The following is a 16,651-nucleotide window of genomic DNA, read 5'->3' as shown; positions in this document are numbered from 1 at the left end:
TCAGGCCTTAACCTTGTCCAACAGGTACGAGGTACTTGCAACCTGTGTGGACAAGGAAGTTGGTAAGGAGGAGGATGGGCAAACTGAGCCCAGCATCTCTTTACAGGAGACCACACAAGTGGGGGGGAAGCAAAACTGAATGTAGTCGTGGTAGGGGATGAGACAGTCAGGCGAACAGACACTCTTCTCTGCAGCCGCAACCAGGAGTCACGAAGGCTCTGTTGCCTTCCTGGCGCCAGGGTTAAGGACGTCTCTTCAGGGCTGGAGAAGAATTTGAAGCAGGAAAGAGATGATCCAATTGTGGTGATCCATATAGGAACCAACAATATAGATAGGACTAATAGTGACGACCTGAGGAGTGAGTTCAATGAACCGAGAATTAAATTAAAAGGAAGAACTTCCAAGGTGATAATCTCCGGATTACTACCTGAGCCATGTGCAAATTGGTACAGGGATAAACAAATTAAAGAGTTAAATACGTGGCTGAAGGAATGGTGCGGGAGGCAGGAGTTTCGTTCTATGGGCCACTGGCACCAGCATTCGGGGAAAAGGGAGGCTGTTCCATCGAGATGAGCTCCACCTCAACCTGGCTGGGACCAATGTCCTGGCAAAATGATTAAATAGGGAGATAGGTAGAGCTTTAAACTATTAAAAGAGGTGTGAGGGAGAGTTACAGCTACAGTTAATCATAACCCGGCATTGCAAGGAACAGTCATGGCTGTAGAGCAGAGTAGCAACTTGGGAGATAAAGTGTGTCAAGTAGGGACAAAAAGCTCAACAAAGGAAATAGGGCATTAACAAGTGGGGGAATAGTAAGAGGTCAAAATTAAAGGCGCTATATCTGAATGCATGAAACATTCGTAACAAGATAAACAAATTAAGTGCACAAATAGGCATAAATGGGTATGATCTAGTGGCTATTACTGAGATGTGGTTACAGCGAGACCAAAGATGGGATCTAAATATTCTGGGGTATTCGACGTATAGGAAAGAAAGGCAATGTGGAAAACGAGGTGGGGGCGTCGCCCTGCTAATGAAGGATGAGATAAAAGCAGTAGAGGAAGGATTTTAAATCAGAAAATCAGGATGTAGAGTCAGTACGGGTGGACGTAAGAAACAACAAGGGACAGAAAACACTAGTGGGAGTAGTTTATAGACCCCCAAACAGCAGTTACAGTATTGCGCAGGGTATTAATCAGGAAATTAGAGGAGCATGTAGCAAGGGGAATACACTAATAGTGAGTGATTTAAATCTTCATATAGACTTGGAAAACCAAATTGGCAAAGATAAATTAGAGGATGAGTTTATAGAATGCATTAGAGGTAGTTTTCTAGAACAGTATGCTGAGGAACCAACCAGGGAACAGGCAATCCTAGATCTTGTTTTGTGTAATGAAATAGGGCTAATCAGCAATCTGGAAGTTTAGGCTCCTCTAGGGCAGAGTGACAATAACATGATGGAATTTAATGTTAAGTTAGAGAGTGATATAGTTGAATCCGAAGCAAGGGTTTTAAATCTGAATAAAGCCAACTTTGCAGGTATGAGAGAAGAATTGGCTGAAATAGACTGGGGAATTAGATTAAAAAATGACGGTAGACCAGCAATGGCAAACGTTTAAAGATATAATACATAATTCCCAGCGCTCACATATTCCCTTGAGAAATAAAAATACCACGGGAAAAGTGGTTCAACCTTGACTAACTTGAGAGGTTAGGGAAAGTATAAAATTCAAAGAAGAGGCCTATAATACTGCCAAAAAGAGCAGTAAACCTGAGGATTGGGAGGACTTTAGAAATCAGCAAAGGAAAACCAAGAAACCGATTAAGAGGGAGAAAATGGAATATGAGAGTAAACTATCTAGGAACGTAAAGACAGATTGTAAGAGTATTTACAAGTACATAAAGAGGAAGAGACTATCAAAGTGAATGTAGGTCCATTGAGGCAGAGACAGGAGAAATTATAATGGGGAATAAAGAAATGGCAGAGTCATTAAACAATTATTTTGCTTCTGTCTTCACGTTAGAGACACTGAAAACTTACCAAAAATAGAGGGGAACATGGAGGCTAATGTTAGTGAGGAACTTAAATAAATGAACATCAGTAAAGTAATAGTACGAGAGAAATTGATAGGATTAAAAACCGATAAATCCCCTGGACCTGATGGACTGCATCCTGGGGTTTTAAAAGAGGTGACTGCAGAGATAGTGGATGTTTTGTTTTTGATCTTCCAAAATTTCCTGGATTCTGGAATGATTCCCAGCGATTGAAAGGTCGCAAACATAACGCCAATATTTAAGAAGGATGGGAGACAAAAAATGGGGAAATATAGATCAGTTAGTCTGACATTGGTGGTAGGAAAAATTCTAGAGTTCTTAATTAGGGGCCTCGTCGTGGGTTACTTAGAAAATCCTAACATGATTAGGCAGAGTCAACATGGCTTTACGAAAGGGAAATCATGTTTAACAAATCTTATAGATTTTTTTGAGGAAGTAACTAGCAGGTTAGATAGGGAGCACCCAGTAGATGTGGTGTATTTGGATTTCCAGAAGGCATTCAACAAGGTGCCACATAAAGGGTTGTTGCATAAGATTAGAGCCCATGGAATTAAAGGCAATATATTAGCATGGATTGGAGAGTGGCTAACAGGAAGAGAACAGAGAGTAGGGATAAACAGGTCCTTCTCAGAATGGCAGGATGTGACTAGTCGAGTGCCACAAGGATCAGTGCTTGGGCCTCAAATATTTACAGTCTATATCAATGATTTAGATGAGGAAATGGAACTTATATCTAAATTCACAGACAATACGAAGATAGGTGGGAGAGTAAGCTGTGAGAATGACACACGAAGAATGCAAAGGGACATGGACAAGCTAGGTGAGTGGGCAAGAAGGTGGCAGATGGAGTATAACGTGGGGAAGTGTGAAGTTATTCACCTAGGTAGTAAAAATAGAAAAGCGGATTATTTTCTAGAGGGGCAGAGTATTAGGTAGTATTAGTGTTCAGAGGGATTTGGGTGTCCTTGTACACCAGTCACAAAAGTTAGTATGCAGCTACAGCAAGCAACTAGGAAGGCTAATGCCATGTTGGGATTCGTTGCAAAAGGGTTAATAATAATAATAATCCTTGCATTTGATATAGCGCTTTTGACGTCTTCTAGACATCTCAAAGCGCTTCACAGAATATGCTGTAAAGTGAATTGACTGTATATTTATGGGCGAAACGTGGCAGCCAATTGCGCACAGCAGTGTCCCACAAACAGTCTTGGATTGAAAATGACCAATTTATTATTGTTTTCTATGATTCTGTGATACACACTGTGTGGAGGGGAGACATTCTTCACTTGTCAGTAAGTTTACCAACCTTGGTAGTGTTTGCTGGCTCTCTGAAAGGGCTCAAGATTGTCAGGTAGAACAGGGCACCGATTTATGGGGGGGGGGGGGGGGGGGGTGGGGGGAGGGGCTGGCGGTGGTAACCCAAAAAGCATAACATTTTCACACGTTTAAATAGACACTCTATAAATTTCCCAATTTCCCATACTCGTAGCCTGTCCCTATTTGCTGAGAATACTGTCCACTCACCTGTCAATTGACCAACAAGCAGAGAATATTCCTCAGGTGGGGAACAACAACAACAACAAGATTTCATTTATAGAGCGCCTTTCACGTCGGGAGGACGTCCCAACGTGCTGGACAGTTGGGTCGGGACCCAAGCAGGGTGGAAATGGTCAGGGGAGGGGTACAGTACATATGGTGGGCAATAAAGCACTGCTTGCTCTTACCTGTTTTTGGAGAAAGGTATCACTGTAGTAGTTGAGTATTGGTTTAACAGCCAGACCTTCTAATGGACGAGATTCATCTAAACTGTAATTTAAATTGACACCAATTGGTGTCAGTTTATCTCGAAATTCCTTTTCATCCTAGGGTAGATCATGAAAAAAGTTTCTACAATTAACACAAATGTACTTGACTTGATTAATACAAAACAAACACAAAATCCCTCCCTCACCCCATTTAAGGCTCGTCTCAAGACTTACTTCTTTGGCTTTTGGTCATATTTCTCCTCCGCTTCCCTCCCCCACCCTCACCAGCTTGGGTGCAAAGCCAAGAGTGTTAAACACTTTGAGATATCCTCCCGACATGAAAGACACTACATAAATGTAAATTTATATTGTATTTTATGTTCCTGCTGTAACTAAAAAAGTTGGGAATGCTCTTGCTTACGAAGAATTGCTGTCAGCATGGGTTTGTGAGGTGTTCCAACCAACGGTATATCTTACAGTGCTAAGTAAAACATAGCATCATTAATGGTGCATGATGGAGGATCTTTTGCTGTGGAAGAGTCCTGTATTTAGGTTCCATATAGCATTTTATATAGGGTCTTTCACATCAGGAGGATGTCTCCAAGCACTTCACAGAACATACTGTAAAACGTATAGACTATGTGTTTTGTACGCTAATGGTTAATGACAACCATTTTTGGCAAAATGGTTTCTCACTCCAGTCTATACAGAAGTGTTTCACCGCCATCATTGAATTTATTACAAAGAGAGAGAGGTTTTCTTTAATCCCAGTTGCTCCAACTGACGTTTATTTAATAGGCTTTATTTTTAGGCCATTATAAAGCAAATCTATATATATATATATATATGCTCCTGAGACAAGATTCAAGTTTCTCCCTATCCTCCTTACAATTCTGCTGTTAACTCATGAAGCAGCACTAAATTCTGCTCGTCTGTTCAGGAATAATGGAGCTTCTAGTTGTTTAAAAAAAGTGGCAATATTGAATCTGTAGAAGCCGTGGGCAAAAGCATTCTCTAGAAGTCATGGGTAGGAAGGAAGAATTGTTAATTCACAAACTTATCATGAAAGGCATTTGTTTATCACCGTAATGAAATTGTTCCTTAGTTCCTTAATTAAGGAACAATGATATATAAGGAACGGACTACGTCTAGGAATACCGCATTCCTATCACCCTACCATCAAATCCTAACTCTCTATAACTTATTCTATTTTGATGCGAATTGATTTCACAGTAAAATAAGATATATAGGGTAGCATTGTTTTATATACTCCTGCTGTATTTGTTACTGAAACCCCTGAATCACAAAGGACTAGTAAAGGATAGAGCTAATTTGCAAGCAATGAATCAATTTCTGTACAAGAAACCCTTAGTATTTACAATACGTAATGCACTGCACACTCTTGACATCTTAGACCCACTCTGATTTACATTAGATATTAATGCAACGCTTAGACTATGGCTTCAATCCAGTCCTCAAAGAATGCTTGCCAACAATCTTATTTATCCTAGCATAGTCCTGGGTTTGTGGAATTTATCTTGTGGCTACATGGTTTTTAAACTAAATGTTTTCTGGAGAAGTATGTCTCTGGATCTATCTGAGCTCCCCTCCTACAACCCAACCAGCACAGAATGTCCTAGGAAAAACATTTGTAACCCTGCCAATTTGTATAAAGCAGAGTAATGGAATCCTTATGGATTGCAGGGCTAATTCTGCAACAAAACAACACGTAACATCAACATGGCACTTGATGATGCCCAGTGTTAGAGGTATGAGCTATGAAGAACAATCAGATAAGTTGGGGCTTTTCAGCCTTGAAAAGAGCTGTTTTAGATGGAAACCAATACAGGTATATAAAATGGCTTTAAAATTGTCTCTGTTGTGGCCTTGTTATTTGGTGGCTTAGAAGTTCAAGGCTTTACTAAATCTCTTTAATTCTATTTCTTGACTTAAGAGTTGTTGGGATGTGGAATGCCATATCAAGATAGAGGCAGAGTCCATTGTGGATTTCGAGAGAGAAAGTGGATGAAAGCTAGAGGCTTGAAGGGTTATAGAGAGAAGGTAGGGCAGTGGGATTGAATGTTCACCTTGCTTTGAGAGCCAGTGCAAAACTTTTCTGTTTCTTTCTTTTAAAAATCTATATGAAATTATTTTCTATTCTCAAACATGTACCTCTTTTCCCTTCTGTTCTACATGCACCATGCATCAACTGCAGCCTTAAGTGATTTGATCCGCAGCCCCCTTCAATGCTTCTCTGAATCCATCAATAGGACAAGAGGTCTACAGGAGTGCTCCAGTGAGAAATCTTTCTCTAAACTGCCCTCTCTGCTAAGGAAGAGACTGTAGCCCAAAGTTGCATCTAGACGTAGCTTGGAAAATCCTTTTGCCTTAAATTTAATGTTGTGCAGAACTGTCAAAAATTCTTACATTTTATTTTAATTTGGAACTTGATTCTTTTAAAGAACTGCAGAAAACCAGCTTCCAAATTAAGCCTGAATTTAAGAATTTTCCATGACTCTGAGCAATCCTACATTTTACAATGGAATAGTCTTATGGCTAAGAGGAGGTGGAATTTGAGACCTTTAGCTTCCACTCTGTGGTTCCCACAATGTTGAGCTTGTGATCCACAGCATTGTTGCATAACAACCGAGGCTTCAAACCCCGATTTCATTACAGATTGCTGACACATCCTGTTGTCACAAAATGCTTCATCTCATGTGGCAACCTAACACTGTGAAAATTTCCATTAGGGCACCACGAATAATACTTTCTATGAATGCTCACTAACATATTTTAAGCTGTTAGTATTTTAGATAGATACACAAATCATAAATATTAAAATTGGTTCATACTGTCCATTTGGCAGTGAATCACTGCACTTTTGGCAGTGATTCTATAACAAATATGCAGTAATAAGTGCATTGAAGCCATGCTTCTGTCAACATGTGGAGGAAGTGTAATGGGATAAGCATGAATGCAATACAAAGAACCAACTTTCAAATTAAAATTGAACGTAAGAATTTTCCACTGGGAGCAGGGACTCATCCTGCTTGGATCCTGTTAACGGGTCTTCTAACTGAATAAGCAGAGGGAAGTTTACCAGAGAGTGCTCACAGTAGCAAGCTATGTTGTTTTGTCTGTTTAAACTCCTGCAGCACTGCAAAGCATACTCTGGGGTCCCCAAGCCTTGTCTCTTGCCAACCTGTGTCTAATAATTTCATGTATTAAGCAAGTAGAATGCATCCTCCAAGGAGAGAGTGGGAACTCCATTCCAGACAAAGGGAAATTGTGTGGGTGGCATACGTATTGGAACTCTTAGTCTGGTACTATAACAACAGCATTTATATAGTATCCTTCATGCAGGACAGCCTCTTGATGGAGTGCTGCGCAATGGCTGAGTTGGACACTGAGCAAGGAAGAAAAGACAGGGAGATGACCATACGTGCAGTTGAAGAGATGGGTCTTAAGGTGAGATTTAAAAGTATTTAAAAGAAATCGAGCCAACTGTCCAGATCCTAAGCCAAGTGAAAACACAGTTCTCTAGGGCACTGCTGATGACAGCTCAGCCAGCCTGGCTTATTTCCAGGACTTGGAAAGACTGGATAAGCAGTGGGAAAGCTTAACAGACAGTGTTTTCAATGGTAAGCTATGCAGTTTTAGCTGGTTAGACTCCACACACAATCCGGGCCCCGCAAGTCTTGGCTCTTGATAACCTGTGCCTAATACTCTATGGAATTAGATAAGCAAGAGTGTGCATTCCATTCCAATAAATATCTCTGAGATTTCATAGAGGTGGGATGCATGGAACTTTGTTTGGTTATTCTTAAACATGAAAAGGGGTTTCCAATGTGTCAGACACCTGCCTGACCAAAATAAAATTGCAGCAGGTGAGAATCATGCTCTCGTCGATGCTTCTTTCAAAGCTCTCAGGTTTTTTCTGTCAGATAGATCAGGCACCAAGAATGGTCTGCTAGAAAGAACAAATGTGTGTGTAAGCTTTTAGTTATGTAAAGGGGTATTCCCATTTCTAGTAACAGTGTATTCATTTAAGAGTTAAGCCTCTATGACCAACAAAGTTATATGAACCATTCATAATTCATCCCAGACTGTTTGAAAATTCAATATTGCAACGAGGGGAGTAAAAAGATAGGTTTGCATAAACTTCTTGTCTTAGAGGATTGTCAGAGTACGGAATAATTTGCCAGGAATGGCTGTTAAAGCAGCAACAACAGCAGCAGGGGCAGAAGCAACAACAACGACTTGCATTTATATTGTGCCCTTCATACAAGTAATGTCTCAGAGGGCTTAACAGTGCTGTGGTTTAACCACACCAAGGGAAGCTGTAAAGAGAGGGAAGGTGATCAAAGGCACAGACAGAGGAAAGTCTTCAGGTGTGATTTTATGATGGGCAAAGATCAATTGGGGGAGAGCAGAGCAATTGGGGGCATTAAAAGAGAACTGGACAAGAACATGCAAAAGAAAGGTATTGGAGACCACAGGGCAAGAGCCGGACTTGGGATGTTTGACTTCTTGGTGGCACAAACACCAACACTAGATTTGTCATGCATTTCTATGGTTCTTTCAGTCATTTAAAATAATAGGGGTAAAAAACACAAACAGATGTAACAATTAATGTCCTCACCTCAGCTTTCCTCCACTACATTCCTTAATTCCCACACTTTACAGCAGATTTTATGAAGGACTTTGAAATGTCTCAACAACGTGATAAGGCCCTATATTAAATGCAAGGATTATTATATTATAAGGAAACAATATACTTACTGTAAGGTAAACAACAAATTCCTTGCACCTGGAATGCTGTGATTTTCCTACGACTAGCTGGAAACTGTGCTGTGGCTGATGGTAATACAAGAAGAGTATTCTCTCAACAACCCCTTTCTTCTTTAGTTTGTCCAAGTGAAGGTCCACATTCAGTACTTGAGATAAGAGAAATTAAGAATGTTAAAAAAAACACTATAGGTCACAGAATGTTTTTGCATTATTTAGTTGTTCAGGTAAGTTTCCATTGAGCAGGAGCAAATCTTCATGATGTTGCTCAAAATAAGTAGAGGATTATTCAGGAGAATGGATATTACAATTAAGCAAAGGGAAAAGACGAGCATTGAGCTGACAAGAGCTGATCTGTGTTTATTACAATACACTACTAATCCCCCAAGAATAAATGAACTAGTTTTGAGGAGGGAAGGGAATGCAAAAAACGAACAGTTAGAAAATGGAGAAAAAAAAGGTGGGGGGGGGGGGGGCGGAGTGCAGAACAGGTCAAGTCGGTCTTGGAGTGCATGTGCCTAAATGCAGAGTTTAGCAAACAAGATTGGTGAGCTGCAGGCTCAAGTGGTCATCGGGGGATACAATGTAGTAGCAGTAACAGAGACTTGGCTCAAGCAAGGACAGGAATGGGAGCTGAATATTCCTGGCTACAATGTATTCAGGAGGGATAGGGAAGGAAAAAAAGGAGGGGGTGTGGCAATGTTAATCAAGGATACAGTTATAATAATAATAATAATAATCCTTGCATTTGATATAGCGCTTTTCACGTTGGGAGGACGTCCCAAAGCGCTTCACAGAACACACTGTAAAGTGAATTGACTGTATATTTATGGGCGAACGCGGCAGCCAATTGCGCACAGCAATGTCCCACAAACAGTCGTAGATTGAAAATGACCAATTTATTATTGTTTTTGGTTTTTGGAGGGATTATTATTAGGCATGTGGAGTAAGGAAACTTGCCCAAGGTTTCGCCCTGACCTGCCTTGGAAAGGGTCAAGGTGCTGGAGGGCCCCAAAATGGAATCTATCTGGTTAGAGTTAAGGAACAAAAAAGGAACTGTTACACTGTTAAGGGTATACTGTAGACCACCAAATAGTGGGAAGGAAATAGATGAGCAGATCTGCAAGCAGATCTCAGATAGATGCAAGGCCAATAGAGTCGTGATAATGAGGGACTTTAATTATCCCAACATAGACTGGCAAAACAACAGCACAAAGGGCAAGGAGGGGGAAAGATACCTAAAATGCATACAGGACAACTTTCTTGATCAGTACATTTCCAGCCCAATAAGGAAGGAAGCAGTGCTAAATCTAGTTCTGGGGAATGAAGTAGGGCAAGTGGAGCAGGTTTCAGTGGGAGAGCATCTGGGCAATAGTGATCATAACATCATTAGATTCAGAGTGCATATAGAAAGAGACAAGGAACCATCTAAGGTGAAGATACTCAATTGGAAGAGGGCAAATTTCAGTGAGTTAAAAAGGGACCTAGCCAAGGTGGACTGGAAAGAAAGATTGGCAGGTAAAATAACTAAAGAACAGTGGGAAGTCTTCAAGGATAAGATAGTTCGGAGACAGAATAAATACATTCCCACAAAAGGGAGAAGTAGGGGTTCCAAACCTCCCTGGATGACGTAGTAAATTGTATCTAGAATGAAGCAGAAAAAGGTGGCGTATGACAGGTGTCAAGCCCAAGATGCAGAAGACAACCAAATAGAATATAAGAAGTGCTCACGCTGCTGAAACCCTGGTTCACGCCTTTGTCACCTCAAGGCTGGACTATGGGAACTCTCTCCTCGCCGGCCTTCCCGCCACCTCCCTCCACAAGCTGCAGGTCATTCAGAACTCTGCAGCTCGTGTACTGTCCCGCACCAGGCTTCGCGATCACATCACTCCCACCCTCGCTCGCCTCCACTGGCTCCCCATCCCCCAGAGGATTGATTTCAAGATCCTCATCCTCACCTACAAGGCCATTCACGGCCTTGCTCCCTCCTACCTCTCCAACCTACTATCCCCCTACCTACCTGCCCGTACCCTCCGTTCCTCTGGCTCCGGTCTGCTCCACGTCCCCCGCCCCAACCGCCCTACTATCGGTGGTCGGGCCTTCAGCCTCTCAGCCCCCAGGCTCTGGAACTCCATCCCCCAGTGCCTTCGCCTTGCTTCCTCCCTTTCCTCCTTCAAGGCCGGTCTCAAAACCTTTCTCTTTGACCGTGCCTTCAGCTCCCCTCTCGACTCTCTTCCTCCTCCTCGCTCCCTCCCTTCCCTCCCCTCACCCTGACCATTTCCCCCTCCTCTCTCCCTCCCTTCCCTCCCCTCACCCTGACCATTTCCCCCCTCCTCGCTCCCTCCCTTCCCTCCCCTCACCCTGACCATTTCCCCCCTGCTCGGGTCATGACCCAACTGTGCAGCGCCTTGGGACGTCCTCCTGACGTGAAAGGCGCTCTATAAATGGAATCTTGTTGTTGTTGTTGTTGTTGTTGTTGCAGAGGAGGTTTAAAAAAGGAAATAAGAGGGGCAAAAAGATTATACGAAAAAAGGTTAGCGGGTAACATTAAAGGGAATTCTAAAATATTTTACAAGCATATCAAGAATTAAAGGCTAGTCAAAGGTAGGGTGGGGCCAATTAAGGACCAAGGGGGAAATCTTATTGTGGAGGCAGAGAGCATGGCTGATGTGCTGAATGAATACTTTGCTTCTGTCTTCACAAAAGAAGTGGATGCACCAAATGCCGCAGTATCGTTGGAGAGGGTAGAGAAAATGGATAGGAAAAGTATAAACAGAGAGGAAGTACTGAAAAGGTTGACTGCGCTGAAGGTAGATAAGTCGCCCGGTCCGGATGGGATGCAGCCAAGGTTACTATGGGAGGCACGGGTACAAATAGCAGAAGCTTTGGCTACAATTTTTCAATCTTTGTTGGACACAGGGGTGGTGCCAGAGGACTGGAGAGTGGCTAATGTTACTCCCCTGTACAAAAAGGGACAGAAGGATAAACCTGGGAACGACAGGCCAGTTAGCCTAACGTCATTAGTGGGGAAACTCCTGGAGAATATAATCTGGGACAGAATAAATTTTCACCAAGAAGAATATGGGTTAAGTAGGGACAGCCAACATGGATTTGTTAAAGGCAAATCTTGTCTAACAAATCTTATAGAATTTTTTGATGAGGTAACAGAGAGGGTGGATAAAGGTAGTGCAGTTGATGTAGTTTATATGGACTTTAAAAAGGCATTTGACAAAGTGCCACATGAAAGACGTGTAAGAAAGATAGAAACCCATGGTATAAAAGGGACAGTGGCAGTATGGATCCAGAACTGGCTGGGAGACAGAAAGCAGAGAGTTGTGGTGAACGGCTGCTTTTCTGACTGGAGGGAAGTGTACAGTGGTGTCTCCCAGGAATCGGTATTAAGCTCTTCTTAACATACATAAATGATCTGGACTTGGGTATAGCAAGCACCATTTCCAAGTTTGCGGATGACACAAAGTTAGGTAGGGTGGTAAACAGTGAGAAGGATAGTAGCCAACTGCAGGAAGACATAGACAGAGTGGTAAAGTGGGCAGACACATGGCAGATGAGCTTCAATGTGGAGAAATGCGAGGTAATGCATTTTAGTAGAAAGAATGAGGGGAGGCAATATAGGCTGGTAATACAATCTTAAGGGGGGTAAAAGAACAGAGAGACTTGGGGGTGCAGGTAAATGAATCCTTGAAGGTGGCAGGACAGGTAGATAAAGATGTAAAAGGGGCATATGGGATACTAGGCTTTATAAATAGGGGCATAGAGTACAAGAGTCAGGAGGTTATGATTAACCTATATAAAACACTGGTTAGGCCTCAGTTGGAATACTGCGCCCAGTACTGGGCACCACACTATAGGAAGGATGTTAAGGCATTGGAAAGGGTGCAGAGGAGATTTACGAGGATGGTACCAGGAATGAGGGACCTTGATTATGAGGAAAGGCTGGAGAGCTTAGGATTATTTTCATTGGAGCAGAGAAGGTTACGAGGAGACCTAACAGAGGTCTTCAAAATCATGAGAGGATTGGATCGGTTAGAAAGGGAAAAACTGTTTCCACTGGTGGGTCTGTCGGTGACTCAAGGTCACAGATTCAAAATAATCTCCAAAAGAAGCAGAGGGGAGGTGAGAAGAATTTTTTTCACGCAGCGAGTTGTTCGAATCTGGACCGCATTGCCTGAAAGGGTGATCGGACCAATTCGATAACTACTTCTAAAAATGTGGTGGATGGGTATTTGAAGAGGACGGTTTGCAGGGTTATGGAGAAATGGCTGGGGAGTGGGATTGACATTAATTGCTCTATTCAAAGAGCCGGCACAAACTCGATGGGCCGAATGGCCTCTTTTTGTGCTGTACGATTCTATGGAAAATGGGTTCAATTATCTTCACTATTGTGTTAGCCTTTCACCTGATGACAGAGACTGTTAACTGACAAGGCAAATCCACACATTTTTTCTGCAGGCAGTATATAACTCAAGAAGTGGGTGAAGAATATACAAGAACACAGAAACTAATATACTCTTAATAAAAAGTGCTTAGGGACTGAATATCGGAATCGCTGTCCCGCTATTCCAGTTCTTAAACTAGGCGAGTCCACAGTACTCCAAGGAATGTTGATGACAGACCAGCCAACCCATCTCATCAGCAAGATTTGGAAGGGCAGACCAGGGACTCTTGTAAATCAGCTCATATTAATCCTACAAGCCAAAGCCTTAACAGTGAGCTGTAGATAAGCAGCAGGAAGTTTACCAGATAGTGTTTTCAATGGCAAGGTCTGTGGTTTTAGCTGGTTAAACTCTAGTAGTATCTCAACACTTACCCTGTGATCCTCAAGCCATGGCTGTCGCCAACCTGTGCCTGATAGACTTTGGAATTTGGGTAAGGAGAGTACGTCCCTCCAGATAGAGAGCGCTCAATTCTATTCCAGGGAAAGACCCATGTGTAGGTTGCATACATGTGTATGAACTTGCAGTTTAGTTTAGATACTCTTTAGCTACCCATTATGTTGATGGGTTTCCACATACGTCATAGCTGACCAAAAAATGGTGTGGGAAAATACCAAAATACGAAGGATGAGTGATTATCAAGCTGTTACTTGCGACTGCTTTCCACCAGATGTCTTTTAGGTCTTTATGAGATAAAAAGAATCCTTCTGCTCACCTACTATGTATGGGATAGCATGTCCAGATATAGTTGCACAAACTTCTACAGTGAAACTGTAAAGAGAGAGAATAAAGATCAATGTACATTTTTCTTCACATAATAATAGCAAATACACAATAGGCTGCAAATTCCACATAATCTTAGCTTATTAAAAAATGTCACCTTAAAATTGTGCCCAGAACTGTGGCAAACTCTTCAATTTATTCTTCCTTTGGAAGCTGTTTTTAAGAAATGTAGAAAATCAACTTTCAAATTAACAAGAGCAAATTTAAGAGTTTGACATAATGAGCCTCATTTGATTCAGCACCTGTAACAGCCACAAAACATCTCAAAGTACTTCACAAGATTTTTGCTGTAAAGTGTAGTTAATGTGCATTTGTAGGCATTTGCAGCAGCCAGTTTGTACAGAGTATTCCCACAAACAGCCATAAAGCTTTCATCTGGGGGAATGCTGAGGAGGATACTGGGGGAAACTCTCTTCCTTTTTTCAATTAATGCATTAGATTTTTGACATCTACCTCAACAAAACTTTGTTATAATGTCATCCAAAGGATGGAAACTCCAACAATACAAGGGCCGACAACACTGTAGCATTTCCTGCATTAGATTCTGAACTCAAACTCTCCACCTGGGGCTTAAACTGATGACCTTTTGACTCAGTGGTAAGAGTGCAGCCAAGTGAGCCAGACTGTTACTGGATAACCACGACAACAAAATTACATTTGTAAAGAGCCAGGAGGACGTCCCAAGGCGCTGGACAGACAGAGTTCCGGACCCGAGCTGGGGGATGGGTCGGAGAGGGTGGAGGGCAAGTGGGGAAGCAGGGAGATCTAAAGCATGGTCGAAGAGAAGGATCGTGAGATGGGTCTTGAAGGTGGCAAGGGAGGGGGCGAGGCAGGGGGACTGTGGGATGGAGTTCCAGAAGGTGGGGGCTAATAATAGGACGAGCGAGGCGGGGGACGTGAAGCAGGCCGGAGCCCGCTGATAAGTTGATCAGAGCTAAAAACACTGATCTGGATAATGAGGAACATGGATTATTATTTTGAAAAGTGTAGAATAAGTGAGGGGAAATGAAAGCGAGTTGCATACCGTTCGTTTTTACAAAAGTAATTTCCAGATTTTAAAATGCTCATTTTGTGACTTGAGGCTTGAACTCACAACCTTCTGCCTCAGAGGCAACAGTGCTCCCGACTGAGCTGGGTTATTAAGAGCAAATTTAGGAGTTTTCCGTGGGTCGAAGGGCTCTTAAATTTGAAGACAAAATGGTTTTGCAGACTAAGACTAGGTGGAATTTCAGGCATGTAGCCAGCCTGCTGTGATACGCATCAGTTTGCTCAGTAAGTTCTCAGGACAGAAAGCTATATACCTACAGTTGATGAAGTCTCTGGGAGTCTGAAAATATACAGTAAACATCGAAAAACAGTTGGCAATATGTTCACAGAGTATGAAAAAGTAATCAGTGCAAGAGGCAATGTTGCCTTGGTTAACATAACTGCTTTCTGTTGACTGCAATGCACTATGCCTCATTTAAGTCAGGGGAATATTAAAATCAATTCTATCTGCTTCAGTGAAGTTCATGGCAGATCCCAAGCATTCCGCAGAATTACACGTTCGTCCATGTGCTTGTTGACTTGGACCATAGCCCTCCACCCTCCTCCACCTACATACACACACACTCACTAGTAGGTCTAATGTACTTTGATCACTACAAATCTTTTTTGTTACGTCTTTATGATGGAAACTCCTGTTGCGTAGGTATAGCAGAAATGATCATTTCCAATTAATCAAATGCCACCTAATCTTAGCTAAACAGACTATTTTGCTTAAAATTTAAGATTGTGCAGATATATGGGGACTGAAAGGATTGCTCTTTAAAAGAGCCAGCATAGACACAATAGGCCAAATGGCCTTCTCCTGTGCTAGGAATATCTACAGTTTTAGCTGTGGAAAATTTATCTATTCCAAATTCATTTGGAAGTCAGCTTTGTGCAGATCTTAAAAGGAACCGGCTTTCAAAGGAAGACTGAATTGAAGAATTTTCCACAATTCTGTACCACCTTACAAATTAAGACAAAATGGTCTTATTGTCTAAAACTAGGTGGAATTTTAGGCCATAAATTCATTATAATCTACTTTGTCTCAATGTCTAACCTCTGCATTCTTGGAGGTGCCAGCCTTTACATAAGATTTGCAACTGAAATCCCATTTGTCATTTATGTGAACATTAAAAATCCACTCTTAAAATTTAAACACTACTGTATTTCACAGAATTCATTCTCATTACTGTTTGTAGGATGTTCCCTCAGCAGATTAACCCACCCCGCCCCAACGGCAGTGTTATTAGACTCTAAGGCTGACTAATAAAGCTAATACTTCATGAATTGGGAATAGAGAAAATTGGTCCTTCACTTCATGGCTGCTTGGGAGGCATTCCTGTGTGCAAAATTGGCTGCGAGTTCACCCACAAAACACACAGTCACTCCACGTCATAGTATATCATGTGAAGCCCTTTACAATGCCCTCCTAACATGAAAGGAGCTATATCAAATGTAAGGATTATTATTATCAATCATAGAATAGTGGAATCATACAATGTTACAGCAAAGAAATAATAATCCTTGCATTTGATATAGTTAGCCTTATCATGCTATTGAGATGTCTCAAAGTGCTTTACAGAATATACTGTAAAGTGAATTGACTGCATATTTATTGGGTGAAATAGGCCATTTAGCCCAGCAGGCTACATGGTGCTTCTCACAATCTAATCTCACTCTCACTCTTCTGCTCACTCTCTACACCTTTCAATATTCTTCATCTATCTGATCCATTTGAAAGGCACTTTCTAAAACCTGTACTTGTGTGCATACGCATTTATTCCTAACCAGCAATGT

The 16,651-nt window shown here is 41.8% G+C and overlaps 1 protein-coding gene across 1 annotated transcript in view; it reads right to left on the bottom strand.

Annotated features, from left to right (window-relative positions):
- itga8 (integrin, alpha 8) overlaps nt 1–16,651 on the bottom strand; it is a 124,532-nt gene that overhangs the window by 55,786 nt on the left and 52,095 nt on the right. Inside the window, exons 16-18 of the mRNA XM_007906401.2 lie at nt 13,758–13,813; nt 8,583–8,737; nt 3,780–3,917 (exon numbers count right to left, since the gene is read on the bottom strand). Of these exons, the coding sequence (XP_007904592.1) occupies nt 3,780–3,917; nt 8,583–8,737; nt 13,758–13,813 (349 nt within the window). The remainder of the gene's footprint in view (nt 1–3,779; nt 3,918–8,582; nt 8,738–13,757; nt 13,814–16,651) is intronic.

This window comes from Callorhinchus milii, unplaced genomic scaffold (assembly GCF_018977255.1).
Source record: "Callorhinchus milii isolate IMCB2004 unplaced genomic scaffold, IMCB_Cmil_1.0 Scaffold2, whole genome shotgun sequence".
Classification (NCBI taxonomy): Eukaryota; Metazoa; Chordata; class Chondrichthyes; order Chimaeriformes; family Callorhinchidae; genus Callorhinchus; species Callorhinchus milii.
Note: the sequence above shows the minus strand (reverse complement) of the source record. Positions and strands in the feature narration are given on the sequence as shown.